This window comes from Zootoca vivipara, chromosome 4 (assembly GCF_963506605.1).
Source record: "Zootoca vivipara chromosome 4, rZooViv1.1, whole genome shotgun sequence".
NCBI classification, from domain to species: domain Eukaryota; kingdom Metazoa; phylum Chordata; class Lepidosauria; order Squamata; family Lacertidae; genus Zootoca; species Zootoca vivipara.
Window position 1 is genome coordinate 10408125 of NC_083279.1, and position 17116 is coordinate 10425240.

At 41.1% G+C, this 17116-nt stretch overlaps 1 protein-coding gene across 5 annotated transcripts in view; it reads left to right on the forward strand.

Moving 5' to 3' along the window:
* Nucleotides 1-11219, forward strand: part of SCEL (sciellin) — a 51397-nt gene extending 40178 nt beyond the window's left edge. For 2 of the 5 annotated variants that reach the window (XM_035115240.2, XM_035115239.2), the window contains exons 16-23: nt 754-810; nt 1769-1831; nt 2576-2662; nt 3750-3818; nt 4926-5000; nt 6521-6629; nt 7631-7733; nt 8531-11219. In XM_035115240.2, coding sequence (XP_034971131.2) covers nt 754-810; nt 1769-1831; nt 2576-2662; nt 3750-3818; nt 4926-5000; nt 6521-6629; nt 7631-7733; nt 8531-8547 — 580 coding nt within the window. In that variant the 3' untranslated portion in view covers nt 8548-11219. The remainder of the gene's footprint in view (nt 1-753; nt 811-1768; nt 1832-2575; nt 2663-3749; nt 3819-4925; nt 5001-6520; nt 6630-7630; nt 7734-8530) is intronic. The other 3 variants (XM_035115241.2, XM_035115242.2, XM_035115243.2) reach the window with 3 other exon arrangements.
* The last annotated feature ends 5897 nt before the right edge of the window (nt 11220-17116 follow it).

A 17116-nucleotide genomic window follows, 5' to 3' on the forward strand; every position in this document is an offset into this window, starting at 1 on the left:
GATAAATACAGTACTGGACAGGGAAGGTCCAACCTGTGTTACAGCATGTGGTTAGCCTGGATGAGAGCTAAACAATGAGCCTGGGTTCAGATGGCAGGCTAAACCCAAACCAAGGCTTAGCTAAGTGTGCTGCAGCAGCAAAACGACCAGGGTGGTTGCAATCTCTTTCTGGGAGTTTGCGTGCTTGTGTGTTTGTGCTAAGCCATGGTTTGGCTTATCATGACATGTGAACAAGGCCAGTTTGTGCAATCCTGAGGCAGGAATGTCAGAGAATTCCAATGAAAACGGGAACAGGAGTAGAAATGGCTTATTTGTCCTAGGTCTGGAACCATAATCAATTCGGTGAATATGATCAATATTCACTGTTGCCGCTTTCAATCCACAAATGACCTGAAATTAGTGATGTTTCCCTCCCTCCAAATTCACACTGCATTTCCTTTACATTGACATAAATGGGGTGTGATGCATTATATCAGTGCTGGCATTACGAGTTCTCCAGGAAGCTTAGTTTTGATCATGTCGCTTAATCAGGAAAAGAGAAACAAATCTCAAGATAATTTTAGTATATTTAAATCTTGGAAGCAAAACATTTTGGTGAAATTATTAGCTGTAATGAACATCCTTATGAGTTGACAATTAGCTAATGTGTTAAGTCCCCCCCCCCTGCTCTTCCCTGAGAGTATTTGTGATCAGCGGTTCCTTTCTTGCAAAAGTAACTAGTCCAAATTTTTTGTTTCTTTACTTTTCTCACAGAGAAAGAGACCTCGATGACCTCATCACTGTAAATAACACTGCACAGAAAAACAAAAGGCAATTCTTTTAAATTCTATCTCTCCTGCACTTTAGAAAATCTGTTACCTGTGGCTTGAGTTAAAAATGCAGGGAGGGCTGTAGCCAACTAAGTTCTCCTCAGACTATGAGTGGAATGAATAGACCTAAGTTAAAACAAAATTAAAAAATTTTTTCCAGTAGCACCTTAGAGACCAACTAAGTTTGTTATTGGTATGAGCTTTCATGTTCATGTATCTGAAGAAGTGTGCATGCACATGAAAGCTCATACCAATGACAAACTTAGTTGGTCTCTAAGGTGCTACTGGAAGGAATTTTTAAATTTTGTTTCGACTACGGCAGACCAACACGGCTACCTACCTGTGACTAGACCTATGTTAGTCATGGCCATTTCAGTGGGTCCAATTTCAGTGGGTCTACTCTTGAGCTACATCCCACATATGTGTAGCTGTGAGTACATGGTTCCCTTGCCCATGCAGCACTACCTCTCTATCAAATGCATGTCCAGAATTTCCCCTCCCTCCCTGGGAGGGAACCTGGAAAAGGATAGCCTGGGAGGGGCAGGAAATGGGGCCTAGAAGATGGCAGTGATTGGTGACCAGGAGGATAGAAGCATGTGGGGTCCTGCAGGTCAGAAAAGAGTTGTGTGTGCATCACGGTGAACATGAAGCTCTGGAATGGAGCACTCCTTATAAGTCCTATTAGATATAGTAGGGTTTATGTCTTGATAAATAATCATAGGATCAGGCTATGGGACATGAACTTAAAGGTCTTGATATGTAATGAAGGGGCCGTATTTCTTCACAGCAGATAATGCTTCATACTTTTGGTCTAGTGCTTGAATCTGATCTAAAAATTAAAATAGATGCTGCCTCACAGAAATCATTGATGACTTAAGTAACATTTGTGTTTGCATTTTTTAAAATGTCCAGTAAAATGTATTTTGTGGTCATCAGGCTCTTCTCTTTATCTTTGACAGAAGCCAAGAACTAGATGATCTCATTGTAGTAAAATCATATCCTGTGGATCAAAACAAAAAGTGGTGAGTCTTAAATCTTAGTTCTTATAACCATGGTAGTCCTGTAGAGGTTAATTCAGGTCACTTGTTTATTAATTCAGAGGACTTGTTTATTGAGCATTTGTTCTGATTTGTTTGTGGGGAGGTCAGATGAAGCGTCAAGCCAATGTCATCCCACACTTTCAATTTCCTTGTATGAGTATACAGTGTTGCCTTTTCCCCTTCTTCATTCACCACTGCAGATGCTTCTCTGGGGTCTAGTAAACCCCTTAGGCTGCTGGCTGTTTTATTTAATAAAAAAATGAAGCCTTTGGTGGAATGGTGGCAGGGGTGAAACCTCTCTAACTTCAGAGTCAGCTCCAGCAAGAGTAGGACTGCAGCCAAAGATTGTATGTGAAGAATGAGCTCCGTTCTCTGCTCTCAGATCAGCCTCATTGCCTTAGATTGGAAGAACAGTGAAGAGGCCCTCTCTCAGGCTACATGTTCTGCATATAAAATAGTGCTTGGCACTGATGGCTATTCATTTAGCAGAGCTTAAGGCTCTGGCACAAAAACAACAGGCATTCAAAATAAAGGCAGAGTAGCCAGTGTTTGATAAATGCATTCCCTTTGAGAGTTTTCCCTCTTAAGTTCCCACCCTCCTCTTTTCCCTTTTAATATTTTAAATCCCCCTCCTTCACTACATGCATAGTAGAAGAATAGAGAAATGGTGGTGAAGATAAATCATGGCTAGACTTCTTTTTCTTACTCCAGCTTTCTCCTCCACAGGGCACCAGAGCAAGACCACGAATCTGCCAGTATTCCAGGTGATCCGTCAGAAATGAACCATTTATACCAGGACACAAGAGGATCCAGGTACAGTATTCTTAAGCCAATACATTGAGTGTTTTTCCTTTTTCCCCAGCTGCAAAAGGCTATCTCTCCTATACCCTACCAAGGAAAATGTGTTAGAAGAAATTCAGCTTTCCCAGTCCAGCAACTTTTTCTGAGTACAGGTGGGGAAGTTCAATGTGGGTAACACACACACATAGCTTTGCCTGTCTGTAAATCTCAGGGAAGAGAAGCGTTCTGCATGCACAAACCACCCTCTGTATTTAAAAGAACAGCTTGGGCAGGCATCAGAGAACAAACTGCTTCTCTCAGAAGCTCCCTTTCCATAGTTCTTTCTGGCCACAGTATGAAGTGTTACCATCTATTCTACCACTTTGGAACTCTGTATTCTTGCTTTGTTCCAATGAGTTTAGGATTATATTCGCCTGTGATCCTACACAGAATTGTGATGGGGGGGGGACAACTTCTCTCCATCAGGTAAAACCTGAAAAAGGAACAGCTTTCGAAACAAATATGTGTGCCCTGTGTTAAGTTACCATTTGTTAAACATCTGTCTGTATCAATCCAGTGTTTCAAAAATGTGGTCAAGAACAGGGCCAAAACAGTGAGCAATGGAACCTCTAGTATTTTGCAGGTGGCGTCATGAAGGTGGCTGGAGAGAAGCTTTCCTCCCTTTCTCCTAATAAACCTGGGGCCACCCACTGAAAAGGAATAGCAGGAGATTTGGGCCAGACAAATGGAATTGCAGTTCTTCACACCATGCAGCGTTAATTATGGAATTTGCTAGCCAAGATATGGTGATGTCCAGCAAGTTTAAAGGCTAAGGCAGTGGCAACTAGTTACAGTGGTTATAAGCTAGCCCCCAGCATCAGGGGCAGCCTGCCTCCAAACCCCAGTTGCTGAAAATAATGCCGGGAGAGGAGGGCTATTGTGTCCAGGCCCAACTAAATCAGGCTGGGCATTGTGAACCAGGGTGCTGGAACAAGACAGGCCTCTGGCTTGATGCATCAGGGATCTCTTGTTCTGTTCTTATGACATTGCTTTTTCTTACCGCTTTTGTACGTTTATTTTTAGAGAATGAAATTCTCCTCGTTTTTTGTATGTGTTTCAGCTGTATTGCCTCGAGCAGTTACTCAAGTCCAAAGGACACAATTGTGTACACAAGGACATATGAGAATAGGTACCTGAAAAATACACGTCGTATTTTTCCACAAATATTTCCTCGTGTACTAATTCCAAAAATAACAGTTTAAACGTGATTTGTTTAAACGCAAACAATGTTATTCCCCACCCCCACCCCCAGCTATGGCATGGCTAACTTTCTGGTTTCTTGAACGCATAGAATGAATGATATTCTAATACAATTTATGGCATCCCAGAATAAAATGTGAAATTAAATGCAAGTGATAAGGGATTGAAACAAAACGGCTGGAAAAGGCTATTGATATTACCAGACCACAGCCACAGCCACAGTACAGTACACAGCTCAGCTCAGCTCATTGATTCCAATAGAGGTTTAGTATGCCTAATGCTGGGATCTATGTGGAGAGAAAGAGAGAATGTATACATGCATGTAAACACACGATAATGGTTAGGATTTATGGAGGGAGACATGCAGTGACCTACAAAGATGAATGCAGTCATGTTTGTTGAACCCATCAGGGGTATCATAAATCTCCTGGTTTTGCTGGCCTGGCTGGGACTGTAAACATGTAAACAATTATTGCTGCATTTCTATTGACTCTTTTCTGGCCCTGCAATAAATTTCTGAGAGTCATAAATGAACAGTGTTGCAAAACATAAAATAGCACATTTTTATGTTTTCTTATTTCACCTTGTGCCTTATCTGTCTTCATTCTGCTGAATGGTTTCACTTATATCATCTCTATCTGACACTATTGTGTGCTTTTCTGTTATTTTAGAAATCCATTACTTCTAAAATATCAAGTGCTTAAGCCTGCTCTTAAGATATAAGCCCCTTGGGGGCAAAATCCTCATTCTGCATGAGCCTTACTGAATAATGGGAGCCATGCAAAAGCAAGTTTTGTGCCCTTTTCGTATAATGCAAGACAAGTGTCATCTTGCCCTCCTCCCCCAATTGTTCTTTTAAAACTCTTTCTTGTATATCTGTATTTTTTGAAGTCTGCCCTCAAGTCTCTGTGGATGGCTTTGATGTTGATTGATGATACACTCTCTTTGTCGGAGTGCAAACTTGAAAAGTATTTTTTTTATAAAAAAAACAACAACCCTATTGTTCATCACTTGGCACATGTTCCTTGTATCGCAGCAGATTTCCCCATGATGCTTATGAAGACAACATCCCTGGAAAATCTATCAAAACTGTTTACTCTACTTCTGATAGGTGGGTATATATACTGAACACTGTAGAATGAAGAAACAGAGAGGAAGAAAGCAAAGAGAGAAACATCTATCTATCTATCATCTATCTATCTATCTATCTATCTATCTAATCTATCTATCTATCTATCTATCATCTATCTATCTATCATCTATCTATCATTTCCTTTTCTGCTGCAGTTCTTCATTAGTAGATTCACATTAGTACAACTGTTGCATTCAGAAAAGAATGATAAGAAAACTTCTTTTCATATATTTCCACTCCTTCCCGAGTTTCCTCTCTGTTCCCAACCTATCCGCATTGTCTTGTTCTAAATTTTTCTCTCTCCTTCTCTTTATCTCATGTTATAACTTATGCTGCTGAATTATACTCATCCCGCTAGGTTCATTGTCTTACTATAATACTTTTTCATATACAGTACTGTATTCTATAGAAAAATCCAACCCTCTTTAAGTTCTTTTCCATCTCTGTTTCTTATTCTGTTCCGCATATTCCAGCAGTTCATGATGGATAAATCTCCGCTAGTTCGGCATATTCCAGCAGTTTATGATGCCACCCCTCTTTTGTTAGAACTGTGTCTGTTCTCCACTTTTGTACAAGTAAAATCCATGTGGCCATTGTCTAAATAGACTCACTTGTTTTTTTTATTGTTTTTTTTTAGACTTCTGTCATTATTATACCCAGAAGATAAGTTTCTGGGTTTTTAGTAAAGGATCTTTTAAACATTCCCCCCCCCCCCAATTTGTTATGGATTAATTCCCAGCAGTTTTTAATAACCATACAAGACCACCACATATGGTAGAATGTTCCTACTGTCTCTTTACATCAAAGTGAAAAACATCTTGTCCGTTTTGCCCCTTGCCCCAATACCAAAGTGTTTACACTTATTACCTGAAAGCTTTTCCAGTTCACATGTCCACATTCTTCACTTGATTTCTCTACGCTTACACCGTATGCTAGATTGCTAGCTGTAGAGTGGGTGAATTGATTTCATTGAAAAGGTATCACTACTAAGATGACATCAGTGAATATGAAAATTTGTCTGTAGTGTTAGATTTGTGTCGGTCCATTCATACATTTAAGTTGTCACTTGATGTTACTGTACCGCAGCTGCCATTATCCTTAACCGTGGACCATGTTAGCTGGGGCTGATGGGAGTCAGATTCCATCAATATGTGGAGGCCCACAGATTCACTGTTTAGCAACAGCTCTTCCAAGTGATCTGTCCTGCCTGAAACTGTTTATCCATGCTTTGGCTACCTTGCTAAATGAATGGGAGCTGTGCAAGAGCTTAGCAGTGCAGTTATGCAGCTCCCCTTCATGTAAATGGGGGCTTGCCCTGGTGACTAGTGCTTTATGCCTTCAGACAACCCAATCTTGAAACTGGTTCTAGGCCACTCTTTGCACATCGAGCCATGGTGAGAAGGTCACAGCTTCATGCAGGCATGGAAAAGTGAGAATATTTGCACAATGAAATCTTCCAGTACTGTAGTATGCACTCAATGAATCCTGTTCTTACACAGGGCCGTTATTGAAAAAGAAATGTGCACTTACTGCCGGAAGCCCTTGGGCACAGACACAAAGATGATTCTTGATGCCTTGCAGATTTGCTGTCATGCAACTTGCTTCAAGGTAGAAACATGTCTTTCACCCAACTGTCATTAAATATGCATGGATTTGTAGTATGACGATTGTGAATTTTGACCAAGGCGCCGGGTTTTTAATGAAATTAGAGAGCAACCCTATGGTCCCTGGAAGGGTATCCCAAGGGTGATAGGATAGGGCAGATCTCCCTCTTTGTCCCATGGAAAGGGAGGTCCATACGTCGAAATCTTCACTGCTCTTGCTGCTCTGCTGTTGGTACTCTTATGGAGATAACAATAGAGTCATCGTGGGACAGATGATGGGAGGAAGCACCCAGAACAGGGGAGGGAGTATACTAGCCCTGAAGCTGCTACACTGATTTTCCTTCTGTAGAACCAAGTTATAAGAGAATGTAGCATTGAGCAGTGAGGATGGGGAAAAAACATGGGAATGTGGCATTTAAACAGATTCTGCATTCTGCATATGACAGCCAAAGAATAAAGAAAACTGTATTTGTGCAGTGGGGAAACAACCCTGAGGCTGAATTTCTCTGAGATCTTAAGTTCAGTTGTACTGAAATGTTAGTGAGTCTTCCATGCTTTGCACACCGTAACGTATATTAAAGATGACTCGCTATCAGGCATTTTCATAAGACGCCTGCTGATTAGCTACTGGACTGGATTCAAGGTGATGGTCTTGGTGTACAAAGCCTTGCACAGCTTTGGGAACAAGATGCCTAAGAGACTGCATCATTTTCTGCATGCCCAGCTGATCACTGTGCTCCGCAGGGAAAAACATCCTGCAGATGCCACCTTGTCAGGAGGTGTGTCCTGCACGATGCTGAAGCTGGGCAGCACCTGCCCTTTGGAACTCCCTCCCACTTCATATCAGGCAGGCACCTTCTCTGTTGTCTTTTTGGCACTAGCTAAAGGTGTTCACACTTTCTCAACAAGCTTTCTAAAACGTTTATCCTGGTTGGTATCTGACTCAGAATTGATGAAATAGATAATAACAACTAAAGGTTTTTGTTTAACTCTTTGTGCTCCCAGTGCGAAATCTGCAAAGCACCTTTGGAAAACGTGAAGGCGGGAGATAGCATTTGGATTTACAAGAACACGGTGCATTGTGAACCATGCTATTCCACAGTTAAATGTAAGTTGTACTGGAGGGCACCTGCTTGAAGGTTCAGTTGTTAACAACCACCAGGGAGGCACGGAGTTCAAAGTACCTCTGAAACACTTCAGTTCAGTTCTTGTTTATGGTGCTGTAGATTGCAGGATTTGGTGAATGCAGAAGTCCAAAATGCATTTCTTGAATGTCCAAATATATGTTTCCCTGCTTGATAGTCACAACACCAGTAGGGACAGGGAGAAAATTCAGTTCAGTTTGCGTGTAAAGAGAAATATATCAAACTCTTGCTTTCTGAAACAACATGCAGTTATCCTTCTAAATTCACACTTATCCAAATTTTGTGATACCATTCTCTAACCAAACAGTGTTTGCAAAATGCATATGTTAGGTAAAAATGCACATTAAAATGAATGCATTAGTTAAGATAACATATTAACATGCATTATATTAGGGTGAATAGCTTGCAAAATTTGGGTATGTTAGTCACAACTATGCAAAACTGTGTGGATTAGGAGAAATTCCCAGTAAAATGCTGGCAAATTGTCATGATAATTTTAAGGTGCAAACTGCTGATCTGAATTTAAGATTGGAAAAATGATAAACTGAGAAATCTGAAAGTGACAGGTCCTTCCATCTCTGAAGACCAGTGAATGTTAAGAATCACATTTAAAAGACAATCAGTATCTGGAATACCTCAAATAATATGGAACTGAAATAGCTCTGTGTTTAGAGAAACTTAACACATTGGTCTGAAATGGTAGACTTGATAAGGCTGTGCACGTTTTCAGTTTCTAATGGGCATTTTCTTTCCCTTACAGCATCATGGGCCTACTAATTTTGACTGAAGACAGTTCAGGTCGATGGATCAGCAGCATGCGTTTATCTTTGAAAATCATATGCTTTTTTAGGATAAGTAAAGAACTCCAAGAATAATAAAAAATGGTAGACATTTGAAGATGTGAAAAATGAAACTATAACACTGCTTCTAGAAAGAAGGAAGCGCATGATGGCTTCTGCCTAGAATTTGTGTGTGTGCATTATCAGTAAGAAAACAACATCTAAGATTGCAGTCGTGTGTCTGCTTACTTAGGAGCGAGTCTCACTGAGAATAGTACAACTTATTTTTCTGAGTAAACAAGCATAGGATTGTAGTGAAAGCATATCTTGGCTATTCTTGACTGAGGTTCCACTGGTTCCTGCTCATTCTGAAACAATTCACACACCCGTGCTTATAAGCCAAATACTTGTGTCTGTGAATGAGTTGTCATAGATCTAAGACATCTCAGCTTAGTGGTTCCAGTCCAGATAACGTGAGTTGTGTTTTTTAAGTCCCATGGGAATCAATGGGTCAGAACCAAAATCATGAGAGTTACCACATAAAGGCTTCCTCTACTCCCTTTCATTATTTTACTGCTACACTGGAAGTAATAGCAGCAGCACTAGGTGAGGCAGAAGGTATAATATTGTTTGGTTATCTGTGTGTGAGTGGCACTCTTTCAATTATGTCCAAACCCTGCTGCCAAAGCCAACCATCTTATTCGGCCTAAAGGCAACTTGGACAGGTCTGCATGTTGTCCTCCTGCAGTTCCCAGGCAATTAAAAGAAATGTAAATAAAGCAATGATGGATTGATCATGGGACAGATTGGGGACATCCACAGAATTCTACCATGCAACCACATCCTCTCCCCAGACACACAGAGGAGGAGACAGTGGTCATGTCAACACAGTCTGCAGCATCACAAGCTAGAGCAGGGGTTAGCAAGCTATTTTCTGTCCAGGGGCACAGTCACTCAGAGGTAATCTGTGGGGGGAGGTCACATTCCTGCAGTGAGCATGGACAGAACCAATGATGGGCAGAGAGAGACAAAAATGCCCTGGGTTAACTAATCAAGAATAAAGACTGCTCTGCTTCTGTGGCTGTCTCAGAATTCCCAATCCTATTCCGCTCTACTCAGAAGTAAGCTCCACTGAGTTTGATGGGGTTACTTTCAAATGAGTACAGAATTATTTTATTATTATTATTATTATTCAACACAGTAATTGATACAGCTTCTATTCTGGAAAGCAAGTGAAAGTAATTCCTTTTTGACATGAGTGCACTATGAACAAACCCATGGCAGTAGGGGAGGGGAGGTCTTTTCCTTAAGCCATACAACCAGGACAAACCTTTTTTTAAGGCATCAATTTATTCCTATCAAATGATTTCCCCCTTCCAATTGTACTGAACCTGCAATGAAAGGAATCAGGAGGAAACGTTTTTTTAAAAAAAAATCAGGGAAAGTAAGAAGGAAACAAACAAACAGGAAGGAAGTCTAATGGGATGGCAGAAGGGGTCGATTTCAGGAAGTGATGGAGTGCACAAAATGAGGTTGGGGGTTGTAGGTTGTTCACTGTGGGATAGAGGTCTTCCAGTAATCACTGGGCTGAGTAGGCAATGAATGAGTTGTGCTTTAGGCAGGACCTCTGCATGGAGTGATATGGCAGGTGAAATAAATGCTAACGTGAGCTAAGCAGCAGCAGGGACTGGACACCCTGATGGATACATACATATATTTGGCTTGGAAAGTTTCAGCCTATCTCCATTAAAATCTACTGTGGATACAATGATCCTGCAAACACTCATCCTCCAGCATATGAGAGAGAAATATTCTAAGGATTGGGACTCAACTTGCACTGTGTTTTAAAACTCATGGATTTACAATTGTATAGAATTATAAACATGAATTCTTTTCTCTCTCTACCTCGCTTTCTTTAATCTTAGTGCATGCAAGCAGCTTCACTAGTGATAACAGTAGAGAAAGTTCACTGTTATGTAGAAATTATTAAAATTAAAGATATAAAAGATTTAAAAAAATAAGATCCTGGTTGAATCCAGACATTCTGAGATAAACCATGGTTGTGATTAGAACGAAGGTGACTGTATGCTCTTGCTTCCATTTTTTATTACGTGCGGCTTGTTTCATGTGAACCAGACAGATTGCCATGGACCCTAACTATTGTTTGTTTGAAACAAGCCAAATAAATAGCATGGGCTATGGAACTGGCTTTCCTTCACAGGCCATAGTTAAAATTAACCAAAGTTTAGGGTTTGGACACAGAACGCTAAACTGTGGTGGTTCCAAAAATGGAAGTAAAGTTATCCAGTTTCTCCATGATTGTGGAAGTGTGTGAGCTTGAGGTTTATTGCGATGCAGCCATTAAAATTACAATTTAGTGCATAGTAAAGCCTGTTAGTTCACATACAATCCTAACAATAATCCACATAGAATAGTGTTTCAGTGACATTGGAAAAAGAAGTGGTTGTACAGTTATTTTATTTGTTGCTTGTCTCTCATACCAATGTTGTTTGAAATTGATTTCTCCCCCCCCCCCCCCGAATCTTTCCAATAAAGATTACTAAAGATCAAGTGTGACTAGGGAATAATATATTTTTCAAAGGAAGCACCGAATTTCAAAGTATGTACATAACAGACTGCTCTGGGGAGATTTCTCAGCAGTGGGAGGGAAGAAAGCCAATTAGAAGAAGCTCTTTTCAAAGTGAAATATAATTCTACAAGGATGGGTAAAAATAGTCAGAATACCGAAAACCACACCAGAAGGTGATATTTTATTATATGTACTTTGCTGCACACATTCTGTCAGGCAGAGATACCTTTTCAGAGATTTCCCTGCCTCTGTATTTAAGAAGTGTTGTCATTCCTCAGGACCACAGCCATTTCTGGACAACTTAGGCCACAGCAGGGCTGCATTGCTGGGCTGTTCCAGCACTTCACCGAACTCCAACACTGATGTGTCCACAGACAATGTATGGAAACCCCATACATTCAAATCTCGATGCCTGTAGACTTTTCATGCAAGCTGGAAATCTCTGCCACTGGAGTTCTAGTTATTGTGGAAGACTATACATGCTCCGTGCCCGGTGTGTGGATGTCAGGGAGAGCAGCTTCTTCAGTGTGTGTAGCCCCTTACACGCAATTAACACAAGCACCCGTTCTGACTCGATGTTGCACGGCTTCTAAGCATGGCTAATTGGTTACATCAACATCACATACTATGTAGGCCCTAACACATTGTAAGCCTTTCTCCCCTAGCAATAAAAATCTCTCTCTAAAGCCTGATCTCAACTGGATGACATGTTATTTCGGCATCCTTGGTGAATGTAGGCTTTGGAGGAGAGCTGCATACAGTGTTTTCACTAGGCCACTGAGAAAGAACGTGAGCTCTTTTGCCCTTCGAGTCATTCAAAAATTAAAGATATTTGGAAGTATCTGTTCTGCAAGGTTTTGATCAATGACCATTGACACCATAAGCCAGATATGGCTGTTTTCCCAAGAACACAGCAAGGCATGAACAATAAGGGCTGGTTCACACTTACGCATCCTTGCTAAACAGCTGTGGTAACTACACCATGTGTATTTTATTGCTCTTATTATAGGTTATCTAATAACCGAGCCATGAAATAAAAGATGCTTTAATGGATTCTGGACTGTATAACATTATAGGATGGGATAGTGATACACTATCTCTTACTTAAAACAAAAAAATGGGGGGGGGGGTTATCATTTCAATGCTGATGTAAAAAAAAACACCCACAACCCAGGAGTTCTTTTTACATCTGTTTTACATATCACTTGCCTTGAGCCTTTCATTTTTCTTTGGATGCTTTTATGATGGAGTCCTCAAAGGAATGGTTTGCTGGCAGCTGTTTTAATGAATGGTTTTTTTTTTCAATAACAGATTAAATTAGCCACATTGAAGAATGCTCTCATAAATTATAGGTATATCTGTGACTCATCAAGTCCATTTTCCCATTCACATAATGAAACTACTTCTTTATTTTACTAATCAGGGCACAATACTTAAAGGCAAGGAATCAATCAGAACAGAAAAAAGGCCATTCATTTTGCCACTCTCCCCCTGCCTGGGTTTTTCGTGTGGAGAGAGGATGGTCCTAACTTTAAAAAAGCAGAGCATGGTTCTACACTACTAAAGCATTCCTTTCTGAAGCTGGTATTGGTGATGAAGTTATTATATATGCTAGGTTTTATGTGTTGCATGTTTGGCCCATTGTGGCATTTTGTGCTTCATACGTTGGGACGGGTGTGTCTGCCTTTATTCCATTTGCTTTGGAAGAGCTCAGGCTGGTATATGTCAGACTAAACCAAATTCTGTCCTCTCACAAATCCAGCGAGGTAGTAGATGCTGAGAAACAGTGACTAGTTAAGGTCACCCAGTGAACTTCACGACCTGACCGAGGCCAAGAGACCTGAGGCAGAACAAGATGTTGTTTTGCCAAATGCAATAGTTCTTTGGGATTTGGGGAAATAATGCCTCTAGTGGAAAGATGTTCAGTGCTTTTATTAAGTAGCAGGCTTGAATACATAATAAAAAGCAGTGGAGCAGTCGTTAAGCAGAATAATATAGCACAAGCAAGATAAATTACTTCCCCCTCCTGTTATGTCAAAGGTCAGGCCCCATCAGGGAACTCTGTATACCTTAGACCAGTGGTCCTCAACCTTGGGCCTCCAGATGTTTTGAGACTACAATTCCCATCATCCCCGACCACTGGTCCTACTAGCTAGGGATCATGGGAGTTGTAGGCCAAAAACATCTGGAGGCCCAAGGTTGAGGACCACTGCCTTAGACCAAATGCCTCACACCTGTTCCATAAGTTATTGGGAGGGTGTGAAGGATGTTACATCACCTGCCAGGTGTAATAGGCTAATAGACGGGTCAGCATGGTTAATAAATTCTGCAGCTGTGCTACTTCTGGCAGGCATATCAGCCTTCAGCCCACATTCTGCCAGCACTTATTCCTGAAGCACAAACAGCCAATCAAGACAATAAAGCAAACCAACTCACTGAGGAAACAAACAGTCATTAAAGGGACATTATGGAGTTATATGGTCAAATCCCAAACTACCCATTAAGCGACACATCAGTGTCCATAATGATAGATGCATTCGCAATAATCGAATAGCAAGAATGCAAGATTGTGCATTATTTAAATATGGTGTAACATATGGGTTGGTTTTATTATGGACATGGTAATAATAAATATTGAAACAATGAGCACATTTGAGTCCCTCCACTGCCACCCACACTTCTCAGGATACGCTGAATAGATTCTTCTGCCCTTTGAGAACTGATCCCAGATAGGATAGAAAAGGAAAAGACTAGACGGTGAATGTATACAAAGGTCCAGCTATGGGCAATCTGAACTCGCTGGATAACTTTGGCTCATGGATTGAAGATTCCCCAACCGTGAGGTAGATGTGAAATAGCACAAAAGACAATATTTGGCCCTTTTGTATTGCATAGCATAAATGCCATGGTGCACAGCTCTTGCATGTATTCTGGCATTTGCTACCACAGAAGTTGTGTGGGTATTTTCCTTCTGGGTTGAGCCAAAGTTATCCAACGAGTTCAGATCATAGCTGCCAAGTTATCCCTTTTTTAAAGGGATTTTCCATTATGCTGAATAGGCTTCCTCGTGAGAAAAGGGAAAACTTGGCAGCTATGGTTCAGATTGCCCATAGCTTCGCACTTGTATGCTACACGTAGGGTTGCCAGACTCAATAGAGGACAGGACTTCTGTGCCTTTAATTGCCCTGCTCTCTTTTGAGTCTGGAAACCTTAAAGAGGAAACAGCAGACCCTTTGCTTGGAAATGGTTTCTCTTTAAGGTTTCCAGGCTCAAAAGAGAGCAGGACAATTAAAGGCACAGAAGTCCTGTCCTCTATTAAGTCTGGCAACCCTAACTGCACGGGTGCTTTCTATACTCCCAATCACTAACCTAGACAGTCCAGAAAGATACCTTGGCCCACAATATCAAAAACCCCTGAGATGCCCAGGGGAATTAGAAAGGTCACCATGGTTCTCCTCTTTCTCCCAGTGCAGGACACTCAATGTAGTTTCAGAACTAAACCCGGGCCAGATGCCAGCCTGAAATGGATCCACATAATGTGTCCCTCAAGAGTGTCTGGGAACTTTTAACCAAAATGTGGAGAGTTTAGACTAGCCAGCAATTAGAACAATTTTCGGGTTTTCAGATAATTTCTTATGGAGTGGTCCAAGCAGTTGGGACCATCTTATATTTTAAAGAGGCATTAGTAACTTCCTGGACCCATATGGACATCTTCCCCCAGCAAAGAATGATTAAACATGCACTTTATGCACATGATTTTATTGATTGATTGATTTTCCACCCTTCACCGTAAGGTCCCAGGGTCTGTTACGGGATTAAAAACAATATCTTGATCTGCTGAACACAAACAAGATACCTTCTGAGTAGCAGTCAGCAACTTAGTTGCAACAAAACTGACTTTCAGACTGAGGTGGAGGCATGCAATTTTATCTGCAAAGTACTGCACTATGAAAATAAATTACAGCATGCTACCACTGAGTCTGGCTGACCCGGACTTCATAATCCTCAGGACGACTCCAATGAACAGTTCTGAGTAAATTGCAATCGCGGTGCAAAACTATTAATTTATAAGAAAGATACATTCTGTTGAGTTAGCTCTATAGAAATCAAATACATTATTTGATTTATTGTACGTTTTGTGTATTTTTAAACAAAAAAGCATTTTGTAAATGCAATTTAATTACCATCCTAACCATTCTATTCCTAATGTTAGCATTTTGCTCATGAAAACGCAGTGTTAGAATGTGAAACTCTGTTATCTTTCCAGTGTTTCTTTGTCTACAGTGCATTTACAATTGAATCATTGCATGTTAATACATATGAATTAAGAGGGCCTCTTCCCTCCAAATGATTGGGTATAGAAAGCACACGTGCAGCTTCCATTTAGGTTATCAGTCGTTTAAAACAATCAACCTACATTGGTGATTTGTGTTTCAGCAATGTTACATTTGCATAATTACAACCCTTATATTAGCAGTTTCAGCTTCTAATTATATGGTTCGTTATCTTTTCTCCCCCTTTTCGAAGGAACATAATTCTGGGAGCTTCCTAATTCAGCAATGGATATAAGCCTACATTTTTGTGGTGCATTTGGATCAATAGTTTTCAGTATTGGGATGTTTCTGAAGGCCATCCAGTCCAGGTATGGGGCACCTTAGGCCTTCATGATGTTGCTGAACAACAACTCCCTTCAGCCCCACCAAGCATTGCCAGGGGTGATGGGTATTGTAGTTTAGCAGCATAAAGGTAAAGGTAAAGGGACCCCTGACCATTAGGTCCAGTCGTGACTGACTCTGGGGTTGCGCGCTCATCTCGCATTATTGGCCGAGGGAGCCGGCGTATAGCTTCCAGGTCATGTGGCCAGCATGACAAAGCCGCTTCTGGCAAACCAGAGCAGCACATGGAAACACCGTCTATGTTCCCGCTGTAGCGGTTCCTATTTATCTACTTGCATTTTTGACGTGCTTTCGAACTGCTAGGTTGGCAGGAGCTGGGACCAAGCAACGGGGTCCCGTCACAGGGATTCGAACCGCCGACCTTCTGATCAGCAAGCCCTAGGCTCAGTGGTTTAACCACAGCGCCACCTGGGTTTAGCAGCATATTGAGGGCCAAAGCTTCCATATGGCTGAGTAAGTCTTGTCCCAGAGACTAAGCAAAGAAAACTCAACATCCCAGCTTTCCATAGTTTTATGCAAGTTTACCTTGCAAACAAATGATAGTTAGAAACACTTGTGAATGGGATAATTTCTGAACTCTCATTTTACTGTGGGTTGTAACCACAGCCCATTACCCTCCTGTACAGCGTGGGTCAAACAATCACTAATAATAACCAAGTGTTTTCAGATAATCCAGTCTGATTCAGTGTTGGTCAGCTACCTCATATTTTATTAGTGTATTAAAGATCTTAGATGTTTTGATTATTTTATCGTTTAATGTGTTTGCCACCCTGGGCTCCTTTGGGGCAGGGGCCAACTTTGGTAACTTGGCACCTTGAGCGAGGACAACATTTCTCCTCCCCCCTCATTATTATTAATTGAATTTATATACCACCCTATACCCTTGGTTTCATAATGATTCCTTTTGGCATTGCTTTTTTAAATGGAACTTCTCAGTATTCATACAGATAAATATAGGTTTGTTTATTATTATTACTACTATTATTATTATTATTATGCACCGAACCCTCTGTGAGGGAACCACCCGCACAGCTTTGGGTCTTGGGTGGGATATAAATGTAATTTTAAAGTAACCGCTATCATATTTCCCCAACAAGGGGGCACTTTAAAAAATACCTCAAAATAAATAACGGCATTTCTTCCCTCAAACTTTGCCTCCTCCCCCAGTCACCCCTGCTAGGAAATGTCGCCATCAGCACTAACTCGCCCTCAGCACGTGCCCCTTCCCGCCCATTCTCTTCTCGGCCATGCAAGAACTGGATGTCTGAACCCACTTAGGCACCCACCCCTCTCAACCGGAC